This window comes from Hemiscyllium ocellatum, chromosome 9 (assembly GCF_020745735.1).
Source record: "Hemiscyllium ocellatum isolate sHemOce1 chromosome 9, sHemOce1.pat.X.cur, whole genome shotgun sequence".
In the NCBI taxonomy this organism is placed as follows: Eukaryota; Metazoa; Chordata; class Chondrichthyes; order Orectolobiformes; family Hemiscylliidae; genus Hemiscyllium; species Hemiscyllium ocellatum.
The window spans coordinates 49762139-49787504 of NC_083409.1; the positions used below are offsets into that span (position 1 = coordinate 49762139).

General features: G+C 40.0%; 1 protein-coding gene across 2 annotated transcripts in view; it reads right to left on the reverse strand.

The window, feature by feature from the left end:
- Positions 1 to 1074: 1074 nt before the first annotated feature.
- LOC132819023 (P-selectin-like) overlaps positions 1075 to 25366 on the reverse strand; it is a 29129-nt gene continuing 4837 nt past the window's right edge. Inside the window, exons 3-12 of one of the 2 annotated variants that reach the window (XM_060830276.1) lie at positions 23617 to 24000; positions 18464 to 18571; positions 17331 to 17516; positions 15788 to 15973; positions 14214 to 14399; positions 12643 to 12828; positions 11013 to 11198; positions 6225 to 6329; positions 5101 to 5128; positions 1075 to 3045 (exon numbers count right to left, since the gene is read on the reverse strand). In XM_060830276.1, the coding sequence (XP_060686259.1) occupies positions 3039 to 3045; positions 5101 to 5128; positions 6225 to 6329; positions 11013 to 11198; positions 12643 to 12828; positions 14214 to 14399; positions 15788 to 15973; positions 17331 to 17516; positions 18464 to 18571; positions 23617 to 24000 (1562 nt within the window). In that variant the 3' untranslated portion in view covers positions 1075 to 3038. The remainder of the gene's footprint in view (positions 3046 to 5100; positions 5129 to 6224; positions 6330 to 11012; positions 11199 to 12642; positions 12829 to 14213; positions 14400 to 15787; positions 15974 to 17330; positions 17517 to 18463; positions 18572 to 23616; positions 24001 to 25366) is intronic. The other variant, XM_060830277.1, reaches the window with a different exon arrangement.

Sequence of the window (25366 nt, forward strand, 5' to 3'; positions counted from 1 at the left end):
TGGCACCATTCCAGCTTAAAAATGGGTCAGCCTCAGAAATAGCTTTCAGGGAAGTTAAAAAACAGCTATCATCCTCTAAGGTGTTGGCACACTGTGATCCTAAGCGAGATCTGGCATTGACATGTGATGGTTCCCCGTATGGCATTTAGGTTCTATAAGCTCATAGGTGGCCCAATGGAGAGAAATAGCCAATAGCATATGTATCCAGGACTTTGGCTAATGGAGAGCAAAGATCTGCCCAGATAGAAAAGGAAGATTTGGTGATTAATATTTGGAGTCAGGAAGTTCCATTTATATCTTACTGCTGTAAATTTGTAATAGTAATGGACCACAGACCCCTACTAGGTCTACTTAAAGAGGACAAGGCCCCACATGGGTAAGAGACATAGCCAAAGCAAGGTCAGGCCCAGTGACTTATAAAGTCACTGTACAAGCACATGACCATGTGAAAGATGCAAACTTGCCAACTGTGAGGGAGCAAAAGATGCCTGACTCCTTGACTTCCTTGACTGCCTTTCCGACTCTTCTGGAACCTGAGGTTCTCCTTTTCCATCAAGCATTGAAGATACCTCGGAATCTGAGATGGGCAGGGCAGATGTCCTGAAGAGGAGAATGAATGTCTTGCATTATAGATCACCTGTACAGAGGCAGAGTTGGAGGAACCTGACCCGATGCTAAAACACCCCTAGAGGAGTTATAGAAAGGAAGAACCGGCCTATATCCTTGGATTCATAGGTGGGGGGGGGGGAATGGGGAATATAGTGATTCTAATGAGGTCAACCAAGTAGGCTTCATAGAATATGAGTTCCCTGATTGAGGCTGTTAATCTGGTCCAATCTGGGAGCCCTGGCTGAGGAGTGTCAGACATCCTGTTCACTCTGAGAGGGAGCTGGTTCAGTGTTAAGGACTTGCCTTGTAACTAAAGTGTGTGACTTGATGACGGAATACCCACCTCTGTGGATTCATTTCACAAAGAAGATGAAGAATCTCTGAATTGGCAGCAGATAGCATATATTAAACCAGTGTTGTAACAGATCATTAAACCAATAAAATATCACAATGCACAGCACACAAAAATATAAATCGGATTATAATTAAATTCACTGAAAATGTAGCAAACTCATTGGTCTGTGGTAGCTAATATTACATTGTTTATTTTGGAATCATTTGTTTGGCTGGCTATTATGTCAAAGAATGAGTGGTAATGTTTGTAAGGGTACATTGTAAGTGCTTTGAAAATTGCTAACGATACAAAAAAACTGTAAAAGCTTGTTCCTTTTTGTCACATCAAACAGAAAAAAAGAAGGTCTGGCATTTATATAGTACCTTCCATAACAGCAGGACATCTGAGAGCACTTTACACCCAAAGGAATTTCTTTTTAAGTGTAGTCACTGTTGTAATGTAGGATCAATTCAAAGTGCTCACCAACTTCCCTCAATTTTCTTTTCCCCCAGAAATGTTTGTATGGCCTGATGGTCCCTGTTTCCTATGTGACTTATTTCCAAAGTTAAAGCCTTCGGTGTAGCAATTTAATTTTCTCTCTATTGCTGAAACTTGTTAACATAATGAAAAATGTGTTCATTCTCTTCAGAATGTGAAATCAATCTCCAGGTTAGGTTAAATGTCTCAGCACAAGAACAGGAATTAAGCCTGGAACTTGCTAATCTGAGAGGTTCGGCTGTGTGCTGCCTTTAGTAACTATACCATCAAAGGAGCTCTTCCTGTCACTACTGAACTCTCAAGTCACATTTTCATCTTCCAGTGGAACTGGGTCATGAAATGCTGAACACAGTTTCTTTTGCTTGAAAAAAATACATTTTTGTTTCCTGCCTGCCCAACCCCACACTCTTCACAGATTGACAAAGCTACGGGTAAAAAAAGAATGTACAGTCAAATACAGTCTTCTGAAGCTGGGATCCCAAATGTGACAACTATAGGAACATTTGAACTTTCTTTCCTACTCGAGTTTTGTGAACTATCTGGAAGACCCTCAAAAAACACACCTCCTTGGAAAGTTTATGACCATTGGGGAAACCTGGTGAAGGGTCTGGAATATTCTGACAGAATGGTGGACAGTGGAGCAATGGACAGTTTTAAAAAGTTTCAATAGCATAACCTTGGTTCCCGAATAAAGGTTTTTTTTAAACAGACATTTCAGGAATTCAACTTTTTCTATAGTCCTACAGTTTGTGATGTAATGTAATGACAGATTTGAATGTGAATTTGATTGCTAAAGTATTTTTATCCCTTAATTACAATGCTTGCTGTGGCAGAGTTCTGAGGGCTGGTACATAATGATTACTGGGTATGTACCTATGAAGGTTATATAATGAGAATGGGGAGTGCATAGGGGTTTGAAAGGGGATTAGAGAGGATATGGAGAAAATGAGATAGCATGGAGTGACCTGGAGGCTATGAAGGAGAGTGAAGTGATTTCTGGGACTTATGGTGCTGTATGGAAGAGGCAGCATGCAAAGGGAACCTTGCTTGGAGGTTACTGTTAGGTTTCAAGACCTGAACAATGACGTTGGAAGTTGGCCTTCTACCAGCTGCCTGGTCATCCACGTTTCTCTCACCTTGCTTTACTGTCGTTGGTTAACTTTATCAAAAAATGAAAATCTTGGTGTCAAAAATCAGATTTGAATTGAATGTGCATTTCTGAAACAAAAAAAGGTGACTTGCATTTTGTTAACGCAAGACAAAAATACCATCCCCAGGAAGTTACTTTTACCAATATTGTACACATTTTAAGAAACTTTTATGAGATATGGGCCAGCTGTAAGGATCTCCAAACGTGCACAGTGATGATTGCTCACATGGGACATAACCTCCAGTCTTTCTTCACAATCATCAGAAATTTAATCATAATCTCACTCCATTGTTTTAAAAGATGGTATTTTTCTCAAGTTGAATACATATTGCGTTTTTCTAGTCAGTCATGTGACAAAATTCTCCAACTCTTGCGAAGAAAATATGTGTCTCTGCCGTCGAACAATGCCTTTCTTCTCTGGTTGAGTCTTGGAATTGGCCAGTGTATTTAAGTACTGTAATAAAGGAGTAGAAGTGAGAAGCTATTTTCAGGATTTGATCAGAGCAGTTCAAACACAGGATTCTGACTAACGTGGTGCACACTTCCTCCGTTGGAGGCAGTCTAACAAGGGCGTTAACTAGTTAGTCACTTTACTATATTCATAACTTTTGATGGCTGAGTTACAATTTGAAGAAAGGTTTACCTTTATTAAGTAAAATATCAAACCACACTTAATTTACATAGATTTCTGAACAGATAGAATCATAGAATCACTACAGTGTGGAAACAGGCCATTTGGCCCAACAAGTCCACTCTGATCCTCTGAAGAGTATTCCACCCAGACCCATTCCCCAATCCTATTATTCGACATTTACCCCTGATTAATGCACCTAACCAACACACCTTTGAACACTATGGACAATTTAGCATGGCCAATTCACCTAACCTGCACATCTTTGGATTGTGGGAGGAAACCAGAGCATCCAGAGGAAACCCACACAGACATGGGTAGAATGTGCAGATCATAGAAAGGTTCTTGATATTTCTTTGCTTTTACAGATTCCACTGCATTCGGTGTTTCATTTAATTGCCCTCTTACAATGATAATCGAGGGATGGTTGTGGATTGCAGTGCCAGCTCATTAGACTGAAGCGCCAGTAGTCCAAAATCTGATTGATTTTCATTTACCTAAGCAAATGCTTCAATGTGCAGGAGCTTGGTGAGACCATTCCTGGAGTATTGTATGCAGTTTTGGTCTCATTATTGGACAAATGATGTTCTAGCTATAGAGGGAGTGCAATCGTTTCCAAGACTGGGATGGCAGGACTGACATATGAAGCGAGACTGGACTAATTAGGATTATATTCACTGGAGTTTGCAAAAATGAGGGGGGATTATCACAAAAATCTAGATGGAGTAATTGCAAGAAGGATGTTCCGATGACCAGGGAGCCCAGAATCAGGGGTGACAGGTTAAGGATAAGATGTAGGCCATTTAGATGAGTTCAAATTTCTTCATTGAGAGAATGGTTAGCCTATGGAATTATTTTACACAGAAAGCAATTGAGGTCAAAACATTGAAGACTTGTAAGAATGAGTTACATTTAATTTTTAGGGTTAAATGGTATGGGGAGAAAGTAGGAACAGGATATGGAGTTGGATGATTATCCATGGTCATATTGAAGGGCGAGCAGGCTCCTGTTTCCTATGGAAACCTCCAACTCCTTTGAAAAAACCCTTCACTCCAGCTTAGAAAATACATTTTTGAACTTGTTGAATTCTAAAACTGTCTTCTGATCCAGGCAGTGACTGGTTTTCCCAGATCCCTGCTGGTACTGGGAACAATCTCCTGATCACAAACAAGGGCAGCTGAGGAGCTCCCACATAGTGGCTGGTAACATTGTACAACTGTACTGTGTGATTGATGGTGACACTAACCAATCACACAGGGATGAAGACACTGGTATCATTTTAGATCACTTGCGTCTGTCAAGGACAGAGTTGGGTACAGAAATAAAGGCAATTGATGAAAATGATTTGCTCCTTAAATGTTTTCTTTTCATCAGTAAATAACTCCAGGTTCAAACGTGGAGAAAAGAGAACCAATGATGAGGTGATACCAAGCCTGAGGAGGAGAAAAGTGAAGGAAAGCCATGCTGTCAGGCCTGTAAAAAAACAAAGCAAAAGGAAGAAATGGTCAACAATGGGAGTAATAAGTTAGATGGAGTGATGGAGAAAATCTAAAGGGAGGTCCCATAACACAAGGTTGAAGAGATTGATGGCAAAATGAGATGTAGGAAACAGAAAGTGAGAGTTAAGTAGCGGAAAGGTAATCTGATCAGAGGATAATCTGTGGGACTTGGAGTGCCGGTGAGAGATGATAGTGGGTCTACTGTCTGGTGATCCAAGTGAATGAATAACCTAATAAGCCATGTCGGTACATAAGAAGCTAAAGCTGCAAACCTACTGGCTACAGTCGCCATTCCATGTACAAACTCAATAACTCAAACATCAAAACAGCAGCTAAAGGAAGTGCATTTTATTTCACACAAATAGCTATGAGGTATTACCTTATAGGTGAGAAACCTTTCTTCATTACTAGAAAGCAAACACAGGAATTATATTAATGTACATCTCAGCTCTCAAATAAACAAAACAGTATGTGATAATTTTGTATCAATGTACATTTGAAGAACCACTATCAAGCTGATCATTGTCACATTTGATATCTCCTCTTGCCAGAAGATGGCCAATACTATATAAAGGTTTTCCATTCCTCTCTGAACATAAAAACAATAACTTTAATATCTGTGGAGTCCCATTCTGTCAGCTTTGAATTATTGGTGGAAATTTACAAATAAAAAGGCCTATTTTAAACTTTATCTGGCACTTTTATCTTTCTCTCTTTATGCAACCTTCCTTTTTTTCTTTTTATTTGATTTTGTACACCTGATTAAACACTTATTTGCTCCCCGATACAGGTTTGCTTGTTCTCTTCACAAAAGTTGCAGATTTCCTGAGAAGTTTTACACACTATAGCTTGCCAAGCAAAACTGCATAAAGAGACTAAGAACTAAGGGGCCCTTCCAGCAGAATCTACCTGTCGTGTGCAAACTATGATTTGGAGATGCCGGTGTTGGAAACTAGGTCCGTTTGATTAGCAAGTGACAGTTACAAAAGTCTGAAGATAATGCCCTCTGCAAGTCCCTGCGTGTGTCAGCTGCTGTGCCTACAACTTTTTCCCTGATTTGGAGACGCTGTTATTGAACTGGGGTGTACAAAGTTAACAATCACTCAACACCAGGTTATAGTCCGACAGGTTTATTTGGAAGCACTAGATTTCGAAGCGCTTCTCCTTCAACAGGTGGTTGTCATCAGGTCACAACCACCTGATGAAGGAGCAGCACTCCAAAAGCTAGTGCTTCCAAATAAACCTGTTGGACTATAACCTGGTGTTGTGTGATTTCTAACATTTTCCCTGCTTTTATGTTTTCTTCTGTTTGGGCAGTCAATCTGACCATAAACCTATAACATTGCTATTTAATTATCACTTATTCATGACATCTTTCTCACTTAAATTAATAGATCATGGATAAAACTGATACACAGAATGTGTACATGAAAGAAGATATAATCTTGGATGATAACATACCAAAGAATAAAAAGGTGAAATTTAAGGAAAGGAAAACATTACCTTTCCTTTTAATGAGTATGACAGCACTTAACACAGAAATTAGGCAGACTGAAGAAGCAATACCAATGCTGATAATTTTTATTGAATTATTTTCCTTCAGAGTACCTAAAAATAAGGGAAGGAAGGTTGTAAACATGATGAATAAATCAAAGAAGAAGACAGTGATGTATGATGTGAGCCTGAGCTGGATAAATTCAGAAATTCAACTTCTCGTTCATAGTGTGGGCTGTTAGCCAACTCAACTGAAGTGGAGATAGAGCAGCTTGAACTAGTTCGAACACTGCTGAGGTCAGTAGAAGAGAGAAATTACCAGGCAGAAGTCCAACTGTTAATTATATCCAATTACTGCTGCAGCAAAAGAGAGGTCTGGCTGTCGATTTGGTTTTACTTTGCCTTCTGGTTGCTTTTCTTTGATTTTTACATCAATTTAAAATTTAGACATTTGTTGACTTTTTGTTAAAAGTATAAATGCTTGACTTCCTTAATTGAGAGTTTGTCTCTTGAACCTTTGTAAAAATGTACAGCTGTTTATCAATTTCAGTCAACCTCAATGTCATCATTATATTGAGCTCTCTGTGTGTTGACAGTTCAAGGAATCTCATTATGAATGTTTGGATTCCAAAATGGCTACTTAGAGAGCTGTGGTGGGAACTGTAGGCTATATTTAATGGACAGTGTTATAAAGTCCTTCAGTAGATGCTGGTTTATTTTGATCAATTTGGTCAGACCAGGTAAAGATGGCAGTTTCCTCGATTCATGGTCATCACTGGACTCAATTCCAAACTTTTAGTTATTTCAAATGCCATCCCCTTCTCTGAGTACACACCTTCACAGTGGGCAATCGTACCTGGTGCATTACACTGGAGTCTCTGTGAGCCCTGCAGTGTAAACCCTGCAGCACAATGGAAGTCACACATCGGGCAGGATGGGTACTTGGTCAGGAACATTGAGAGGGTGCACTGTTCAACTGCACAGGGTAATTGGAATCTCTTATTTTCCAATAAAGTTTATATTCTGATACTTGTATTGTCAGTACAAATGCATCGGATTCATTTTTTGCCAGGTATATATTTCCTATGGTGCAAATATATTTTAAATGCAAGCATTGTCAGGATTTTAGAGACAGAGATAAGGCTCATTACTAAGCGTGTCCCACCCACAATGACTCCTCATCACCTTATGCAGCTATTGAGTTTCTATGCCCATTCACCTATGTTGTGGTTCTGTTCGCCGAGCTGGAAGTTTTTGCTGCAAACGTTTCGTTCCCTGGCTAGGGAACATCATCAGTGCTATTGGAGCCTCCTGTGAAGCGCTGCTTTGATGTTTCTTCCGGTATTTATAGTGGTTTGTTCTTGCCGCTTCCGGGTGTCAGTTTCAGCTGTAGTGGTTTGTATATGGGGTCCAGGTCCATGTGTCTGTTAATGGAGTTTGTGGATGAATGCCATGCCTCGAGGAATTCCCTGGCTGTTCTCTGTCTGGCTTGTCCTATGATGGTAGTGTTTTCCCAGTCAAATTCATGTTCCTGGTTATCTGAGTGTATGGCTACTAGGGATAGCTGGTCGTGTCGTTTTGTGGCTAGCTGATGTTCATGGATGCAGATTGTTAGCTGTCTTCCTGTTTGTCCTATATAGTGTTTTGTGCAGTCCTTGCATGGTATTTTGTAAACTACGTTAGTTTGGCTCGTGCTGGCTATTGGGTCCTTTGTTCTAGTGAGTTGTTGTCTGAGTGTGGAAGTTGGCTTGTGTGCTGTTATGAGTCCTAAGGGTCGCAGTAGTCTGGCTGTCAGTTCTGAGACGCTCCTGACGTATGGTAGTGTGGCTAGTCCTTTTGGTTGTGGCATGTCCTCGTTCTGTGGTCTATCTCTTAGGCATCTGGTGATAAAGTTGTGTGGGTATCCGTTTTTGGCGAATACCTTGTATAGGTGTTCCTCTTCCTCTTTTCGCAGTTCTGATGTACTGCAGTGTGTTGTGGCTCTTTTGAATAGTGTCCTGATGCAGCTTCGTTTGTGTGTGTTGGGGTGGTTATTTTCATAGTTAAGGACTTGGTCTGTGTGTGTTGGTTTCCTGTGTACCCTTGTGGTGAATTCTCCGTTGGGTGTTCTCTCTACTAACACGTCTAGGAATGGGAGTTGGCTATCCTTTTCCTCTTCTCTCGTGAATCGTATTCTTGTGAGTGTGGCGTTGATGATTCGGTGTGTTTTTTCTATTTCTGTGTTTTTGATGATTACAAAGGTGTCATCGACGTATCTGATCCAGAGTTTGGGTTGGATTTGTGGTAGGGCAGTGTGTTCTAACCTTTGCATAACTGCCTCTGCTATGAGTCCCGAGATTGGTGATCCCATGGGTGTTCCGTTGATTTGTTCGTATATCTGATTGTTGAATGTAAAGTGTGTGGTGAGGCACAGGTCTAGTAGTTTAAGTATGCCGTCCTTGTTGATAGGTTCGGCCTCCTGTGTTCTGTTATGTATGTCCAGTAGGTTGGCTATTGTTTCTCTGGCTAGGGTTTTGTCAATTGATGTGAACAGTGCCGTCACATCGAATGATACCATGGTTTCTTCTTTGTCTATGTGTGTATTCCTGATAATGTCCAAGAATTCCTGTGTTGATTGTATGGAGTGTTTGGATCCGCTGACTAGGTGTTTCAGTTTTTGTTGTAGTTCTTTGGCCAGTTTGTGTGCTGGTGTCCCTGGTAGTGATACTATGGGTCTGAGTGGGATGTCTGGTTTGTGTACTTTGGGTAGTCCGTAGAATCTGGGGGTGTTGTTGCTTTCAGGTTTCATTCTTTGCTGGTCCGCCTTGGTTATATGTCCGTTTTTTTGTAGATTCCTTAGTGTGTTGATTATTCTATTGGGTCGGAGTCCTTCATTTGGTAGGTGTTGGTGTCTGCGAGTAGTTGTTGTGCTTTATTGATGTAGTCTGATTTATCTAAGATGACCGTCATTCTGCCTTTATCTGCCGGTAGTATGATTATGTTCTTGTCATTTTTCAGTGCTTTCAGTCCTTCCCTCTCCTTGGTGTTGAGGTTATGTGTATGTCATTTTCTTATCATCATAGGTACGACCGTTTGTCTCACTGTTTGTTGTGTCTCTTCTGTCAGTCCATTGTTCCTGAGTGTGCATTCTAGTGCTGCTAGGAAGTCTGCTGTGTTGGCATCCCTGTAGTTGTATTTGAGTCCCTTGGCCAGTATAGTTCTTTCCATGTCTGTGAGCTGTCTGTGGAAGAGGTTTTTAACCCAGGTGTGTGTTGTAGTGTCCTCCTGTTTGTGGGTTAGTTTGTCCATTTTTTCTTTTAGTGCCGTTTTTTTGCGAAGTGTTGTCCTGTTCTGTCCTATAGTGATAGCCTGTTCTATGGTCCGGGTCCATTCCTGATTAGTGGTTTTTAGTGGATCAGATACGTCGATGACACCTTTGTAATCATCAAAAACACAGAAATAGAAAAAACACACCAAATCATCAACGCCACACTCACAGGAATACGATTCACGAGAGAAGAGGAAAAGGATAGCCAACTCCCATTCCTAGACGTGTTAGTAGAGAGAACACCCAACGGAGAATTCACCACAAGGGTACACAGGAAACCAACACACACAGACCAAGTCCTTAACTATGAAAATAACCACCCCAACACACACAAACGAAGCTGCATCAGGACACTATTCAAAAGAGCCACAACACACTGCAGTACACCAGAACTGTGAAAAGAGGAAGAGGAACGCCTATATAAGGTATTCGCCAAAAACAGATACCCACGCAACTTTACCACCAGATGCCTAAGAGATAGACCACGGAACGAGGACATGCCACAACCAAAAGGACTAGCCACACTACCATACGTCAGGAGCGTCTCAGAACTGACAGCCAGACTACTACGACCCCTAGCACTCATAACAGCACACAAGCCAACTTCCACACTCAGACAACAACTCACTAGAACAAAGGACCCAATAGCCAGCACGAGCCAAACTAACGTAGTTTACAAAATACCATGCAAGGACTGCACAAAACACTATATAGGACAAACAGGAAGACAGCTAACAATCCGCATCCATGAACATCAGCTAGCCACAAAACGACACAACCAGCTATCCCTAGTAGCCATACACTCAGACAACCAGGAACATGAATTTGACTGGGAAAACACTACCATCATAGGACAAGCCAGACAGAGAACAGCTAGGGAATTCCTAGAGGCATGGCATTCATCCACAAACTCCATTAACAGACACATAGACCTGGACCCCATATACAAACCACTACAGCTGAAACTGACACCCGGAAGCGGCAAGAACAAACCACTATAAATACCGGAAGAAACATCAAAGCAGCGCTTCACAGGAGGCTCCAATAGCACTGATGATGTTCCCTAGCCAGGGAACGAAACGTTTGCAGCAAAAACTTCCAGCTCGGCGAACAGAACCACAACAACGGACACCCGAGCTACAAATCTTCAACCAGACTTTAAACCATTCACCTATCCCACAAAATATAGAAGCAAACAAATCCTACAGTGACAGATGAATGTGACAATCTTATCTCCACAAAGTAGTCAGCTAGGTCTGGTGTCTGGAGTGCAAGCTCATGCCCCTAAAAGACATTCCAAAAAATTGGAAAGCCTCAAAATGAGAATTAGGAATTGTAGAATAATGGCCTGCCCACCATTTTGAATGGGCTCCTAAGTAATCCATACCTAGCAAGAATCCAACCCATGACCTGATTAAAAATGTTCAGTGAGTTGTGGTGGAATTACCAAAACAAGTATTTATTAAAGCTGAGTCTGATACGCACATTACCTTCACAGATTGGGAATGGTGATGACCACATTCCTGAGGCCTCACACTGAAGATTCACTGACCCATTCAACAAGAAACCTTCCATACATCCAACTTCACACGTTGAGCGATAGCTGAAATTTCCGATTGGATGGGAACATGCCATTGTTCCATTTCTAGGGATTTTTGGAATTTCACATTTCACAGCTGGAATAGAAGATTGAAAATTGAATAATGATGCATTTATATTAATCCTGTTATCCAGGAATATCTTAATGCTCTGAAAAATGATTTCTTGAATCATCATTAATAAGACTTATAATTGACATTGTGACTTTTTTGTGATTTTAATTACTATTTTAGACATCCATTAGAAAAATAAGCGCATTGATTTGTAATGTATAATAAACAGATCTATATGAGAATATCATCATTTGTTACAAATAAGTTGAAAATGTACATAAAATTTGCTCAACCATTGATATTATAAGTCCAACTATATCTGAAGTCTCCATGAACAAACATCTTTGCCCAGGCGTCTCCTAACATCATACATTCATGGACTTTGAAGTAAATTCACTGTTACAGCTGCATAATGGATGGTCACAGTGGATAGGAGTATTTATCAGAGACAGGACAAAATCACTCATTCCAATTCTCTCACCTATGCCCCCTTCAAGTGTAGCTGCTCGAGCTGAATGCAGCATTAATGAAGTTATCCATTTGATGTCACCTCAAACACAGACTTGGATATTCCTGCTAATATGTTCTAAAATTTGCTTCTAAATGTTCTCTTTCTACAAGTGGATCCAATTTGAATCCATGCCTTCACAGTTGGTTTGGGGGGGAGGTGGGGTAGGTAGGAGGAGGGGGGAAATGGGGGCGTGGAGGTCATCGCTGTCCGCATTGCTGTTGCATTACATTGGAGCATCTGTGAGCCCTGCAGTGTAAACCCTGCAGCACAGTGGAAGAGACATGTAGAGGTAAAGCTGAAGTTTCCATTAGGATGGGTGCAGCTCACGGTCACTTGCTCAAGCATTGAGGGTGGTACACTCTTCAACTGTTAAGGGGAAGTGGAATCTTTTATTTTCCAATAAAGTTTATATTATGATATTGATGTTGTCAATATCAATGCAAAAGATTAATTTATTTGCCAATTATATATTTCCTATGATGCAAATATATTTTAAATACAAGCATTGTCAGGCTTTTAGAGACAGGGATGAGGCTCGTTGCTAAGCTCCTCCCACCCACAATGGCCCCTCATCACCTTATGCAGCAATTGAGTTTTTATGCCCATCATCTTTCCCACAAAATATAGAAGCAACAAACTCTATAATGACAGATGGATGTGACATTTTATACCTTCACAAAGTAGTCAGCTAGGTCTGGTGTCTGGAGTGCAAACTCATGGTAAGAACTAGTCTGTACCCCTAAGAGGCATTCCTGAAAATTGGAAAGCCTCGAAATGAGAATTAGGAATTGTAGAATAATGGCCTGCCCACCATTTTGAATGGGCTCCCAAGTAATCCATACTTAGCAAAAATCCAACCAATGACCTGAACGATATGGTTAAAAATGTTCAGTGAGTTGTGATGGAATTATCAAAACAAGAGTATTTATTAAAGCTGTTATCTGGTACACACATTACCTTCACAGGTTGGGAATGGTGATGACCACATTCCTGAGGCCTCACACTGAAGATTCACTGACCCATTCAACAAGAAACCTTCCATACATCCAATTTCACACGTTGAGCAATAGCTGAAATTTCCGATTGGATGGGAACATGTCATGGTCCCATTTCTAAGGATCTTTGGAATTTCACATTTCACAGCTGGAATGGAAGATTTAAAATTGAATAATTCATGCATTTATATTAAAACCTGTTACCCAGGAATATCTCAATGCTCCGAAAAAAGATTTCTTGAAACTTCATTAATAAGAATTATAATTTACATTACGACTTTATTGTGATTTTATTTACGATTTTAGACATCCATAAGAAAAATAAGTTCATTGATTTGTAATGTATAATAAACAGATCTATGTGAGAATATCATTATCTGTTACAGATAAATTGAAAATATTAATAAATTTTCCTCAACCACTGATATTACAAGTTCACCTATATCTGAAGTCTCCATGAACAAACATCTTTGCTCAGGCATCTCCTAACATCATACATTCATGGACCTTGAAGTAAATTCACTGTTACAGCTGCATAATGGATGGTCACAGTGAATAGGAGTATTTATCAGAGGCAGGACAAAATCATTCATTCCAATTCTCTTACCCATTCAGCTTGAGCTTGAGCTGAATGCAGCATTAATGAATTTATCCAAATGATGTCAACTCAAACACAGACTTGGATATTCTTGCTAATATGTTCTAAAATCTGCTTCTAAATGTTTTCTTTCTATGAGTGGACCATATTTTAGTCCACACCTTCACAGTGAGGCATCATCGCTGTCCGCATTGCTGTTGCATTGCACTGGAGCCTCCGTGAGCCCTGCAGTGTAAACCCTGCAGCACAGTGGAAGAGACATGTAGAGCCAAAGCTGAAGTTTCCATTAGGATGGGTGCAGCTCATGGTCACTTGCTCAAGCATTGAGGGTGGTACACTCTTCAACTGTTCAGTGGAAGTGGAATCTTTTTTTTCCAATAAAATTTATTTTATGATCTTGATGTTGTTAATATCAAAGGATAGGATTAATTTATTTGCCAGGTATATATTTCCTATGATGTAAATATATTTTAAATACATGCATTGTCAGGCATTGAGAGACAGGGATGAGGCTCGTTGCTAACCGTTTCCCACCCATAATGACACCTCATCACCTTATGTAGCTATCGTGATTCTACGCCCATTCATCTACCCCACAAAATATAGAAGCAACAAACTCTATAGTGACAGATGGATGTGACATTTTTATCTCCACAAAGTAGTCAGCTAGGTCTGGTGTCTGGAGTGCAAACTCATGGTAAGAACTAGTCTGTACCCCTAAAAGGCATTCCTAAAAATTGGAATGCCTCCAAATGAGAATTAGGAATTTTAGAATAATGGCCTGCCCACCATTTTGAATGGGTTCCTAAGTAATCCGTACTTAGCAAAAATCCAACCAATGACCTGACCAAATATGGTTGAAAATGTCCAGTGAATTGTGATGGAATTACCGAAACAAGAGTATTTATTGAAGCTGTATCTGATACACACATTACCTTCACAGGTTGGGAATGGTGATGACCACATTCCTGAGGCCTCACACTGAAGATTCACTGACCCATTCAACAAGAAACCTTCCATACATCCAACTTCACACGTTGAGCGATAGCTGAAATTTCCGATAGGATGGGAACATGTCATGGTCCCATTTCTAGGGATTTTTGGAATTTCACATTTCACAGCTGGAATGGAAGATTATGAATTGAAAAATGTTTGCATTTATATTAAAACCTATTACTCATGAATATTTCAATGCCTGTAAAATAAGATTTCTTTAATCTAAATTAATGAGACATATAGTTTACATTGTAGTCAATAGATTTTATTGGGATTTCAATTATTATTTTAGATATTCATTAGAAATATAAGTGCTTTGATTAGTAACATATAATAAACAGATCTGTGTGAGAATATCACTATCTATTACAATAATTTGGAAATATTCGTAGAATTTGTTCAACCACTGATGTTACAAGTTCAGCTATATCTGAAATCTCCATGAATGTACATCTTTCTCCAGGCGTCTCCAGGCATCATACATTCTGGACCTTGAAGTAAATTCAGTGTTATAGCTGCATAATGGATGATCACAGTGAATAGGAGTATTTATCAGAGACAGAACAAAATCACTCATTCCAATTCTCTCATCCATTCAGCTTGAGCTGAATGCAGCATTAATGAATTTATCCATATGATGTCAACTCAAACACAGACTTGGATATTCTTGCTAATATGTTCTAAAATCTGCTTCTAAATGTTATCTTTCTATGAGTGGACCATATTTTAGTCCACACCTTCACAGTGAGGCATCATCGCTGTCCGCATTGCTGTTGCATTGCACTGGAGCCTCCCTGAGCCCTGCAGTGTAAACCCTGCAGCACAGTGGAAGAGGCATGTAGAGCCAAAGCTGAAGTTTCCATTAGGATGGGTGCAGCTCATGGTCACTTGCTCAAGCATTGAGGGTGGTACACTCTTCAACTGTTCAGTGGAAGTGGAATCTTTTATTTTCCAATAAAATTTATTTTATGATATTGATGCTGTTAATATCAAAGCATAGGATTAATTTATTTGCCAGGTATATATTTCCTATGATGCAAATATATTTTAAATACATGCATTGTCAGGCATTTAGAGACAGGGATGAGGCTCGTTGCTAACCGTTTCCCACCCATAATGACTCCTCATCACCTTTTGTAGCTATCGTGTTTCTATGCCCATTCATCTACCCCACAAAATATAGAAGCAACAAACTCTATAGTGACAGATGGATGTGACATTTTTATTTCCACAAAGTAGTCAGCTAGGTCTGGTGTCTGGAGTGCAAACTCATGGTAAGAACTAGTCTGTACCCCTAAAAGGCATTCCTAAAGATTGGAAAGCCTCGAAATTGAGAATTAGGAATTTTAGAATAATGGCCTACCCACCATTTTGAATGGGTTCCCAAGTAATCCGTACTTAGCAAAAATCCAACCAATGACCTGACCAAATATGGTTGAAAATGTTCAATGAATTGTGATGGAATTACCGAAACAAGAGTGTTTATTGAAGCTGTATCTGATACACACATTACCTTCACAGGTTGGGAATGGTGATGACCACATTCCTGAGGCCTCACACTGAAGATTCACTGACCCATTCAACAAGAAACCTTCCATACATCCAACTTCACACGTTGAGCGATAGCTGAAATTTCCGATAGGATGGGAACATGTCATGGTCCCATTTCTAGGGATTTTTGGAATTTCACATTTCACAGCTGGAATGGAAGATTGTGAATTGAAAAATGTTTGCGTTTATATTAAAACCTATTACTCATGAATATTTCAATGCCTGTAAAATAAGATTTCTTTAATCTAAATTAATGAGACATATAATTTACATTGTAGTCAATAGATTTTATTGGGATTTCAATTATTATTTTAGATATCCAGTAGAAATATAAGTGCTGTGATTAGTAACATATAATAAACAGATCTGTGTGAGAATGTCATTATCTATTACAATAATTTGGAAATATTCATAGAATTTGTTCAACCACTGATGTTACAAGTTCAGCTATATCTGAAATCTCCATGAATGTACATCTTTGTCCAGGCATCTCCAGGCATCATACATTCTGGACCTTGACAGTAAACTCACTGTTACAGCTGCATAATGGATGATCACAGTGAATAGGAGTATTTATCAGAAACAGGACAAAAACAGTAATTCCAATTCTCTCACCCACACCCCCATCAAGTGTAGCTGCTCGAGGTGAATGCAGCATTAATGAATTTATCCATTTGATGTCAATTCAAACACACACTTGCATTTTCCTGTTAATATGTTTTAAAATATGCTTGAATGTTCTCTTTCTATTAGTGGGTCTAATTTGAATCCAGTGGGAGGTCATCACTTCCATGTTGCTGTTGCATTACACTGGAGTCTCTGTGAGCCACACAGTGTAAACCCTGCAGCACAGTGGAACTCACATATAGGGTTGAAGCTGAAGTTTCCATTAGGACGGGTGCAGCTCATAGTCACTTGATTAGGAACATTGAATGTGGTACCGTCTTCCTGTAGAGGGGAATTGGTAGCTTTTGTTTCCCAATAAAGTTTATATTCTAATTCTTGTGTTGTCAATATGAATACATAGGATTCATTTTTTGCCAGGTATACATTTCCTATGGTGCAAGTATATTTTAAATACAAGCATTGTCTGGATTTTAGAGACAAGGATGAGGTTTATTGCTCAGTGTCTCCCACCCACAGCCATGGAGTTTATATGTCCATTCATCTACTCCACAAAATATAAAAGCAACAAACCCTATCGTGACATATGGATGTGACATTTTTATCTCCACAATGTAGTCAGCTAGGTTTGGTGTCTGGAGTGCAAGCTCATGGTAAGAGCTAGTCTGTACCCCTAAAGGGCATTCCTAAAGATTGGAACACCTCGAAATGAGAATTAGGAATTGTAGAATAATGGCCTGCCCACCATTTTGAATGGGTTCCCAAACAACCCAGACCTCAGAAGAATCCAAACCATGACCTGATCAAAAACGTTCAGTGAGTTGTGATAGAAGTATCAAAACAAGAGTATTTATTGAAGCTGTATCTGATACACACATTACCTTCACAGGTTGGGAATGGTGATGACCACATTCCTGAGGCCTCACACTGAAGATTCACTGACCCATTCAACAAGAAACCTTCCATACATCCAACTTCACACATTGAGCGATAGCTGAAATTTCCGATTGGATGTGAACATGTCATGGTCCCATCACTAGGGATCTTTGGAATTTCACATTTCACAGCTGGAATGGAAGATTGAGGGTCAAATATTTCTTGCATTTATATTAAAACTTATTACCCAGGAATATCTCAATGTCTCTGAAAAAAGATTTCTTTAATCTTCATTAATAAGAACTTTAATTTACATCGTGATGAATAGACTTCAATATGAGATTTTGAATCATTTTGGAGATCCATTATAAAAGCAAGTGCTTTGGCTAATGATAAGTAATAAATTTACGTGCAAAGCATGTATTTCCATGTGATGAATACATTGTGAGCGATAGATTTAGACCTTGTTAGGTGCAAAATTTTCAAGTTGACTTGCAATCCAAATTTCTGATGACATGGAAATCTTTTCTGAAGAATATCCAGGCTCCTGAATGGTATGGGTCGTATTGATGGACTGATATATTCAGCATCAAAATGTCAGGATTTGATTTCTCCGAAAACTGCCAAACATACTACCCTTTGTCTCCTTCTCTTTTTCTTCCCTCTTCCTTATATCTATTTTTACTCTCTGTACTGTGTTTTTCCTTTCTTTCTTATTATTTTTCTTTACTGTTTCAATCAACCTTTGTTCTTCATCTTTGATTTCACTCTCTTCATGCTCCCTCATTCTCTCCTTTGAACTTGCAGATGCTGTTAAGACCCTGGCAATAACACATTGACCTAAGGCGTGACATCTATGTTCACCTTCCAAGGGCAAAATCATGTTAGACTTAAAATGTACTCAATACACGCAATAGTTTATTATCCCATGTAATGTACAGATAATAATTAGGGTTGTAATACAGCACAAAAAGAAATAACTTAGAGTGAATGATAACATTGCAATAAATGGTTTATGGCTTTGTTAATCCAACAAAGCAGGCAAAAGTGACTTCACATATATATGTTAAGCAATTTGTAATAATTCAATGCAATTTCAGACTTCAATTTAAATTCACTGCAATGATATTGTTCTTACCAGATTGACACGTTGGTCCATTGAATCCTTCATAACATTGACATGTATAACTTCCAATAGTTTCCACACATTGTCCATGACCACTGCATGAATTTGGTTTGCAAGAAGCTGTTAGGAGATAACAATATAAACCCATGTACATCACAGCAAATATGGCGTCATGCACTCATCTTATCTTACTAGCACGTGTAGTTGTCAATGAGCCTCACACTAGGGGAGAACAAACCATTTAGTTTGGATCTGCATTGCTTAGGAATTTCTAAACTTATATCTGCAAAGTCATTATTGATACACATTCCAATCTCTGTCATGTTCTATTAGACAGCAAGGACTCCTCTACATGTGAAATGGTATGTGAGAATTTCTACCACTGATTATTAACCACATAAGACTAATGAATATTTTATATTGACTTGATTCCAAACTCTGTTTCCTTCTTCTGGGCTAGAGTTTGTAGCCTCCCACCACACATACTTTCATGGGAGGAGGTATATTAAATATTTCTGGCCCCAGTCCCACTTATCCCTATTTAGATTTTCCATTCATTTAATGGGATGTGGGTGTCCCTGGCTGGCCAGCATTTATTGCCCATTCCTAGTTGCCCATGAGAAGATGCTGGTGAGCTGCCTTGTAGAACTGCTGCAGTCCACCTGCTGTGGGTTGTCACATGATGCTATTAGGGATGGAATTCCAGGATTTTGACCCAGTGTCAGTGAAGGAATGGTAATATATTTCCAAGCCCAGGATGGTTGTGGCTTAGAGGGTAGGTGGTGGTGTTCCCATGCATCTGCGGTCCCTGTCCTTCGAGTTGGAAATTCTCAGAAATTTGGAAGGTGCTGTTTGAGGATCTTTGGTGAATTTCTGCAGTGCATTTTGTAGGTAGTACACACTGCTACTACAGAGCATCGGTGGTGGAGGGAGTGGATGTTTCCAGAGGTGGTTGCCAATCAAGTGAGTTACTTTGTCCTGGATGGTGTCAGGGTTCTTGAGTGTTGTTGGAGCAGTGCGGAGTATTCCATCACAGTCTTGACTTGTGCCTTGTAGATGATGGACAGACCTTAGGGAGACAGGAAGGGAGTGACTGAGGAGTCATGAATAGTGCTGAACATTGTGCAATCAGCGGCAAGCATCCCCGCTTCTTACCTTATGATGGAGAGAAGGTCACTGACAAAGCAGCCGAAGATGATTGGGCTTAAGTACTACTCAGAGGAACTCCTGCAGAGATGTCCTGGAGCTGAGATGAACAACCATCTTCCTGTGTGCCACGTATGACTCTAACCTATGGAGCATTTGCTCCCTAATACCCACTGATTAGAGTTTTGCTAGGACTCCTTGATGTCACACTTAGTTAAATGTGGCATTGCTGTCAAAGGCTGTCACTCTCACCTCACCTCTGGAATTCAGCTCTTTTATCCATGTTTGAACCAAGGCTGTAATGAGGTCAGGAGCTGAATGGCCCTGGTGGAACCCTAACCAAGCGTCACTGAGCAGGTTATTACTCAATAGGTGCTTGACAGTACTCTTGATGACATCTTCCAACACTTTGTTGATGATTGAGGGTAGACTGATGGGACAATAATTAGCTGCATCGGATTTGTCCTGCTTTTAATGTATAGGACCTATTTTGGCCATTGTCCACATTGCCAGGTAAATGCCAGTGTTGTAAGTGTACTGCAACTGCTTGGCCCAGGGAGCAGCAAGTTCTGGAGCACATGTCTTCAATACTATTGACAGAATGTTATCAGGGTCTATAGACTTTGCAGGACCAATGTCTCCAACCATTTCTTGATATCATGTAAATTGAATTGAATTGGCTGAAGATTGGTTTCTGAACCACTGCAGGAGGCCTTGATTGATCATCCACTCAGCACTTCTGGCTGAAGATTGCTGCAAAGGCTTCAACCTCACCTTTTACACTGATGTATTGAGCTGTTCCATCATTGAGGATGGGGATATTTGTGGAGCCTCTCCTCTAGTAAGTTGTTTAATTTCTGACTGGATGTGGCAGGACTGCAGAGCTTAGATCCGATTCATTGGTGTGGACTTGTTTAATTCTGTCTATCACTTGCTGCTTATACTGTTTAGCATGAAAGTAACCCATAATATGAGTTGGGTAAGTCCCCACAAGACCATACATCCTTAGACTAATTGAGGCCCTTAACTGCCTGATTAATTGGCAATTAAGGTCCTCAATTTATCCTGCACAGTGCCATAAAACATAACAAAGTGGCAGAGGATAGAGGACGGGAAGAATTTCTGGCTGTAACAGCTGTTCCTTTTTTGAGGCATTTTAGGTGTCGGAATTGATTTCCTCAAATTCCAGGAGCAGCAATTACTGTTTTATAGGCTGTTGCATTGTTTTGGAACTTTGGAACACGTGCCACTCTCTGTGTGAAAAAGTTGCCCCGTAGGCCTCTTTTATATCTTTCCCCTCTCACCCTAAACCTATGCCCTCTAGTTTTGGACTCCCTGACCCCAGGGACAAGGACTTTGTCTATTTACCCCTCAATTTTGTAAACCTCTATAATATCACCCCTCAGCTTCCGAAGCTCCAGGGAAAACAGCCCCAAACTATTCAGCCTCTCCCTGAAGCTCAAATCCTCCAACCCTGGCAACATCCTTGTTAATCTTTTCTGAATCCTTTCAAGTTTCACATGTATCCCATTCACTGACAGAAACTGAACAGAGGCATGTGGTGAAAGAGGAAGCAATTTTCGTGACATAAAAAACATTTTGTGGATCATGTTGTTGGTTTTCACTTCAAGAGAGAGACAAATCACAAACCTTCATGACTTCAAATCTGAGGAGGTAACAAAATATCTGTATGAGTACAACGATTTAGACGAAGGTGATGAAATTTAATACAAAGACAGTGTATGTTCCTGAAAAACATAGAGGCTTTGTCACACATCCCTTTGTCACAAGGTCTGTACAGCAAGATGATATTTTCATTGAAAAAGTGAAAATGTTTACATTATTAACAACCACGACTCGATCAGCAACTGAACTAAATCAGGGAAGTCTGACAAGGACCATGCTCAGGTCAGAGAACACTGCGTCGAAGGATAGCTAGCATTCCTGCCATGTAACCCCATTCTCAGACACGACAGTAAACAGAGATCTCAGAATAGCAAATGGTTTTCTTACAAGGGAGAGAGTGGCTAATCTGAGAGTTCTGAGTTTTGGCATACAGTGTCAATTGCACCAAGGACATTGGATATCTCAAAATATTGAACAAGAGCAAGATATTCCATTGTCTGAGATTTTATTGTGTGGATTTATTTATTTTTTACTAATAAATTCCAAGTTATTCTTTTTATGTATGGTCATGAGCCACCGATAGCTCAGGGACTCAGGTAATCAGAAGCTGGATCAGGTGCATCAGCAGACATTAGTTCTAATCCTTCCACAATAAATGGATAAGTGACTGAACCTCATGCTTTGCAGTAGTGGAATTCAGTAACTCAGTATCTGATGAATAACAAATTCATAAGCACTATGCAGTCATTAGTGAACAAACGCACTTCAGAGCTTAAACCGGGAAAAAAGATCATTGTTGGAACAACTGGGTTGATGCTTCTAGCTGCACTTTGACAAGTCATGGCTGTGTGGTGGGAGCCTGTGGTGGGGTTGAGAACCATTTAACTGAAATTTCTAACTTCAGAAGTTATAACGCAATGGTCTGTGATATGTTAGGCATGTTTCAAATGCAGTGACAGATCTCAGCACTCTCTTCTTGAAAGGTTAAGGATCATCAAATTGACTGAAATTGTGTGTGTTCACCAGTACAGTATTCGAATACCTTAACTATTGGTCATGCTTTTCTGCATTCTACAATAATGGCCATCTGTTTGTTTGCGTAACTGCGCATGGTGGCTGGTATTAGTTTAACAGTTCTCAGAGATCTTACAGTTCGGTCTTTATGAGTTTATTTATTTTGACGAACACCAAAGAAAGACAGTGTTTATTCAAAAGGAGCTTGAATGCTTTTATGTTTTATTGACAGTTTTATAAGCTCTTGAGATGAACAATGTTTTCAAGCAGAGTATAAATGAGTGATTAAATTTTTTAAAAACCTTTACAAATACTTTTGAAGATTTCCTGCATTGGTTTATAATTATTCACGGTTACTGGGCGAATGGGTATGATGGAGTATGGAGATAACATTGGAAATATGAGTGGACATTGAAGGGGTATGGCAAATAGTTTATGGGAAATATTATTGGACATGGAAGGTGTATGGGAGATACACATGGACCTGGAGGCAGCATGGGTGTGGGTGGAGTTGCAGCGATGACATTGACTCCAGACCCCATCAAATCACATAGTATCATGTCAAACAAACAGGGATTGTTAATGTTCAGATCAATTCTATCAATACCAGGTCATCCCTACGGGAGTTCCTAAGTATAATCTCCTGGGCTCAAACGCCTTTAGCTGCTTCATCAATGATCTTTTACCCATTTTAAGCTCCAAAGTGCAGTTATTCACTAATGACTGCATAATACTTAGCAATATTCGTTATTCATCAGATCCTGAAGTTATGTCCATATGCAGCAAAATATGGACAACATCCAGGCTTGGGCTGGTAAGAATTAAGTAAGTATGCACAACTTAGTACCAGGCAATGGCCAACTCCAACATATTACAAACTAACTATGTCTCTTTGCAATTGAAACCCCATTATCAAAGTCTTGGTGTTTACCTGACCATAAACTGAACTGGACCAGCCATTTATATACTGTGGCTAAAAGAGCAGAACAGAATCTAGGAATTCTGCAGCAATTAATTCACCCCCCAACTCCTGAAATCCTATCCACAACCTACAAGGCACAAGTCAGGAGTGTGATAGAATACTCCCACTTGCCTGGATGGGAGCAGCTCCAACAACACTCAGGAATCTTGACACCATCCAGGACAAAGCAGCTAACTTAATTTTGCAGTTCAATTCCTGCCTTCAATATTCACTCCCTTCACCATCGACGCACAGTGGTAGGTGAATTGCAGCAACCACAAGACTCCTTCATCACCCAAATTCTTAAATTAGCATCATTTTAAATACCAAACTTTTAAAATTACCTCTTTTTTTTTCACTCACCTGGGCCACTTACCCCAAAATACATTCTACCCAGAAGTTGACAAAATTATCTTACCTAAATAGCATAATGCTCGTTTTGATCTTTCCAGACAGGGATCATTATTCCACCTTCCTGCATCTGTTGCTCTCTTTATATAAATTTCTACACAATCTTCAGCACCAGGAGTTGGTTCACCTGCAGCCCAGTTTTCTGCCTCTTCATCCAGTGTTTTGTTAGTTCCAACCCAGGTCCAAACATTATTAATCTTTCTTATTCCAATCCAGTAGTAAGTTGGGTTCCTCGGTATCACCGTATTCAGATGGTTAATTTCTTCACGGTTCTGAATTGCAACGAGGTCAGTGAAGAAATGTTGGCAGTAGTTTCTGGCATCGGGCCATGTCATATCTGTTGTTGAATAGCTGTAGTTCCAGCTCTGAACCCCTTCCCAAGCTGTTAGTTCTGGGAAGACAACAGATTCTCTTGGTAATATAACAGAAAGTATTAGAAATACACCAGAGATTCATCAGCAGCCAGAAAGTGAAAAAGCTGGTTAATATTTTGATTGCAAGCACCTCCTTTAGAAGTAAATCTGAAAGAGGACTGTTAGACCATCTCTTATCTTCCAATTCTGATATAAAGGTGTGAGCTAGCTTTCCTCTCTGTGGGGACTTGTAAATCTTACTTCCAACATCGTCTATTTTCATTTTTGATTCTCATTTACGTTTTTGATTGTTCACCGTAATGTCAGATTAACTATAACACAGGCTAATTTCAAGCAAGTAGAAACAAAAATTGGTGGAGAAACTCACCAGGTCGGGCAGCACCAGTGGAGGTTGAGACAGAGTTAATATTTTGAGTCCTGTGACCCTTCTTCAGAACCTGTTAATTTCAGACCTGATATCCCCGGACATGGTGATGAGAACACTCACTTTAAAACGGAACATAGCTGATTGGCTGAGAGGGGGGTTAATATTCTGTCCAGCTCATGACCATGTTAACTGAAACCATAGTCTCTCTGACAACCTTGTCTCTCTCTCTCTCGCCAAAATAAAACAAAAAACTGTGGATGTTGGAGATCAGAAACAAAAGCAGAAATTGATGGAGAAATTCAGCAGGTCTGACAGAAGCTATGGAAAGAGTTAACATTTCGAGTCTGTCCTCCCGAATTTAGCCAGACATGTATATCTTCTCTGCCCTTTCCATTCTTTTTGTGTAGAGCTTATCTTGTCTGAACAAGTCAAGCAAAAAGAACATTGACACAGTGAATATCTGGGCAATTCCAGTAATTTGAAGAAGACGGAAAGACAAAGTTACTGTAACCTCTTTGTGCAAAATCTACTGCTTTGCCTTGTGTTGAGTTTGGTTGCAGGGTGGATATTTAATCAGTCCTCTCTGCTTTCCCTTGATTAGATCCATGGCCTGTGGATGGCCTTAGTATTCCCCCGTCAACTGAGGTGCATACATGGGCAATTAATATTCAAGACCTCATCCCATTTATTAAACTAGCACTGGGTAGTTAGGTCACCATATGGGGAGCATGAATTAGCAAATTTGTGTGGGGCCCTCCCAGACAGGGCCTTTCTTTCAAAGACTTTCAGTCTCTGATCATGTGACCCGGTAGTGGGGGGAGAGGGGAAGGTAGTAGCTTGGACAAACACACCCAGCTCTTGCTGCTGACCCCCATTCCTGCTTTAAGCTCCTTCCCTACGATCTCCATCTCACAACTCTCCTCTCAACATCATTCAGCTCTGCACTGTGGCTCAGGTGGGTGTAGTACCAGAAATAGCCACTGAATCATCAGTGGTGCTGCTGTTCAATACAATTG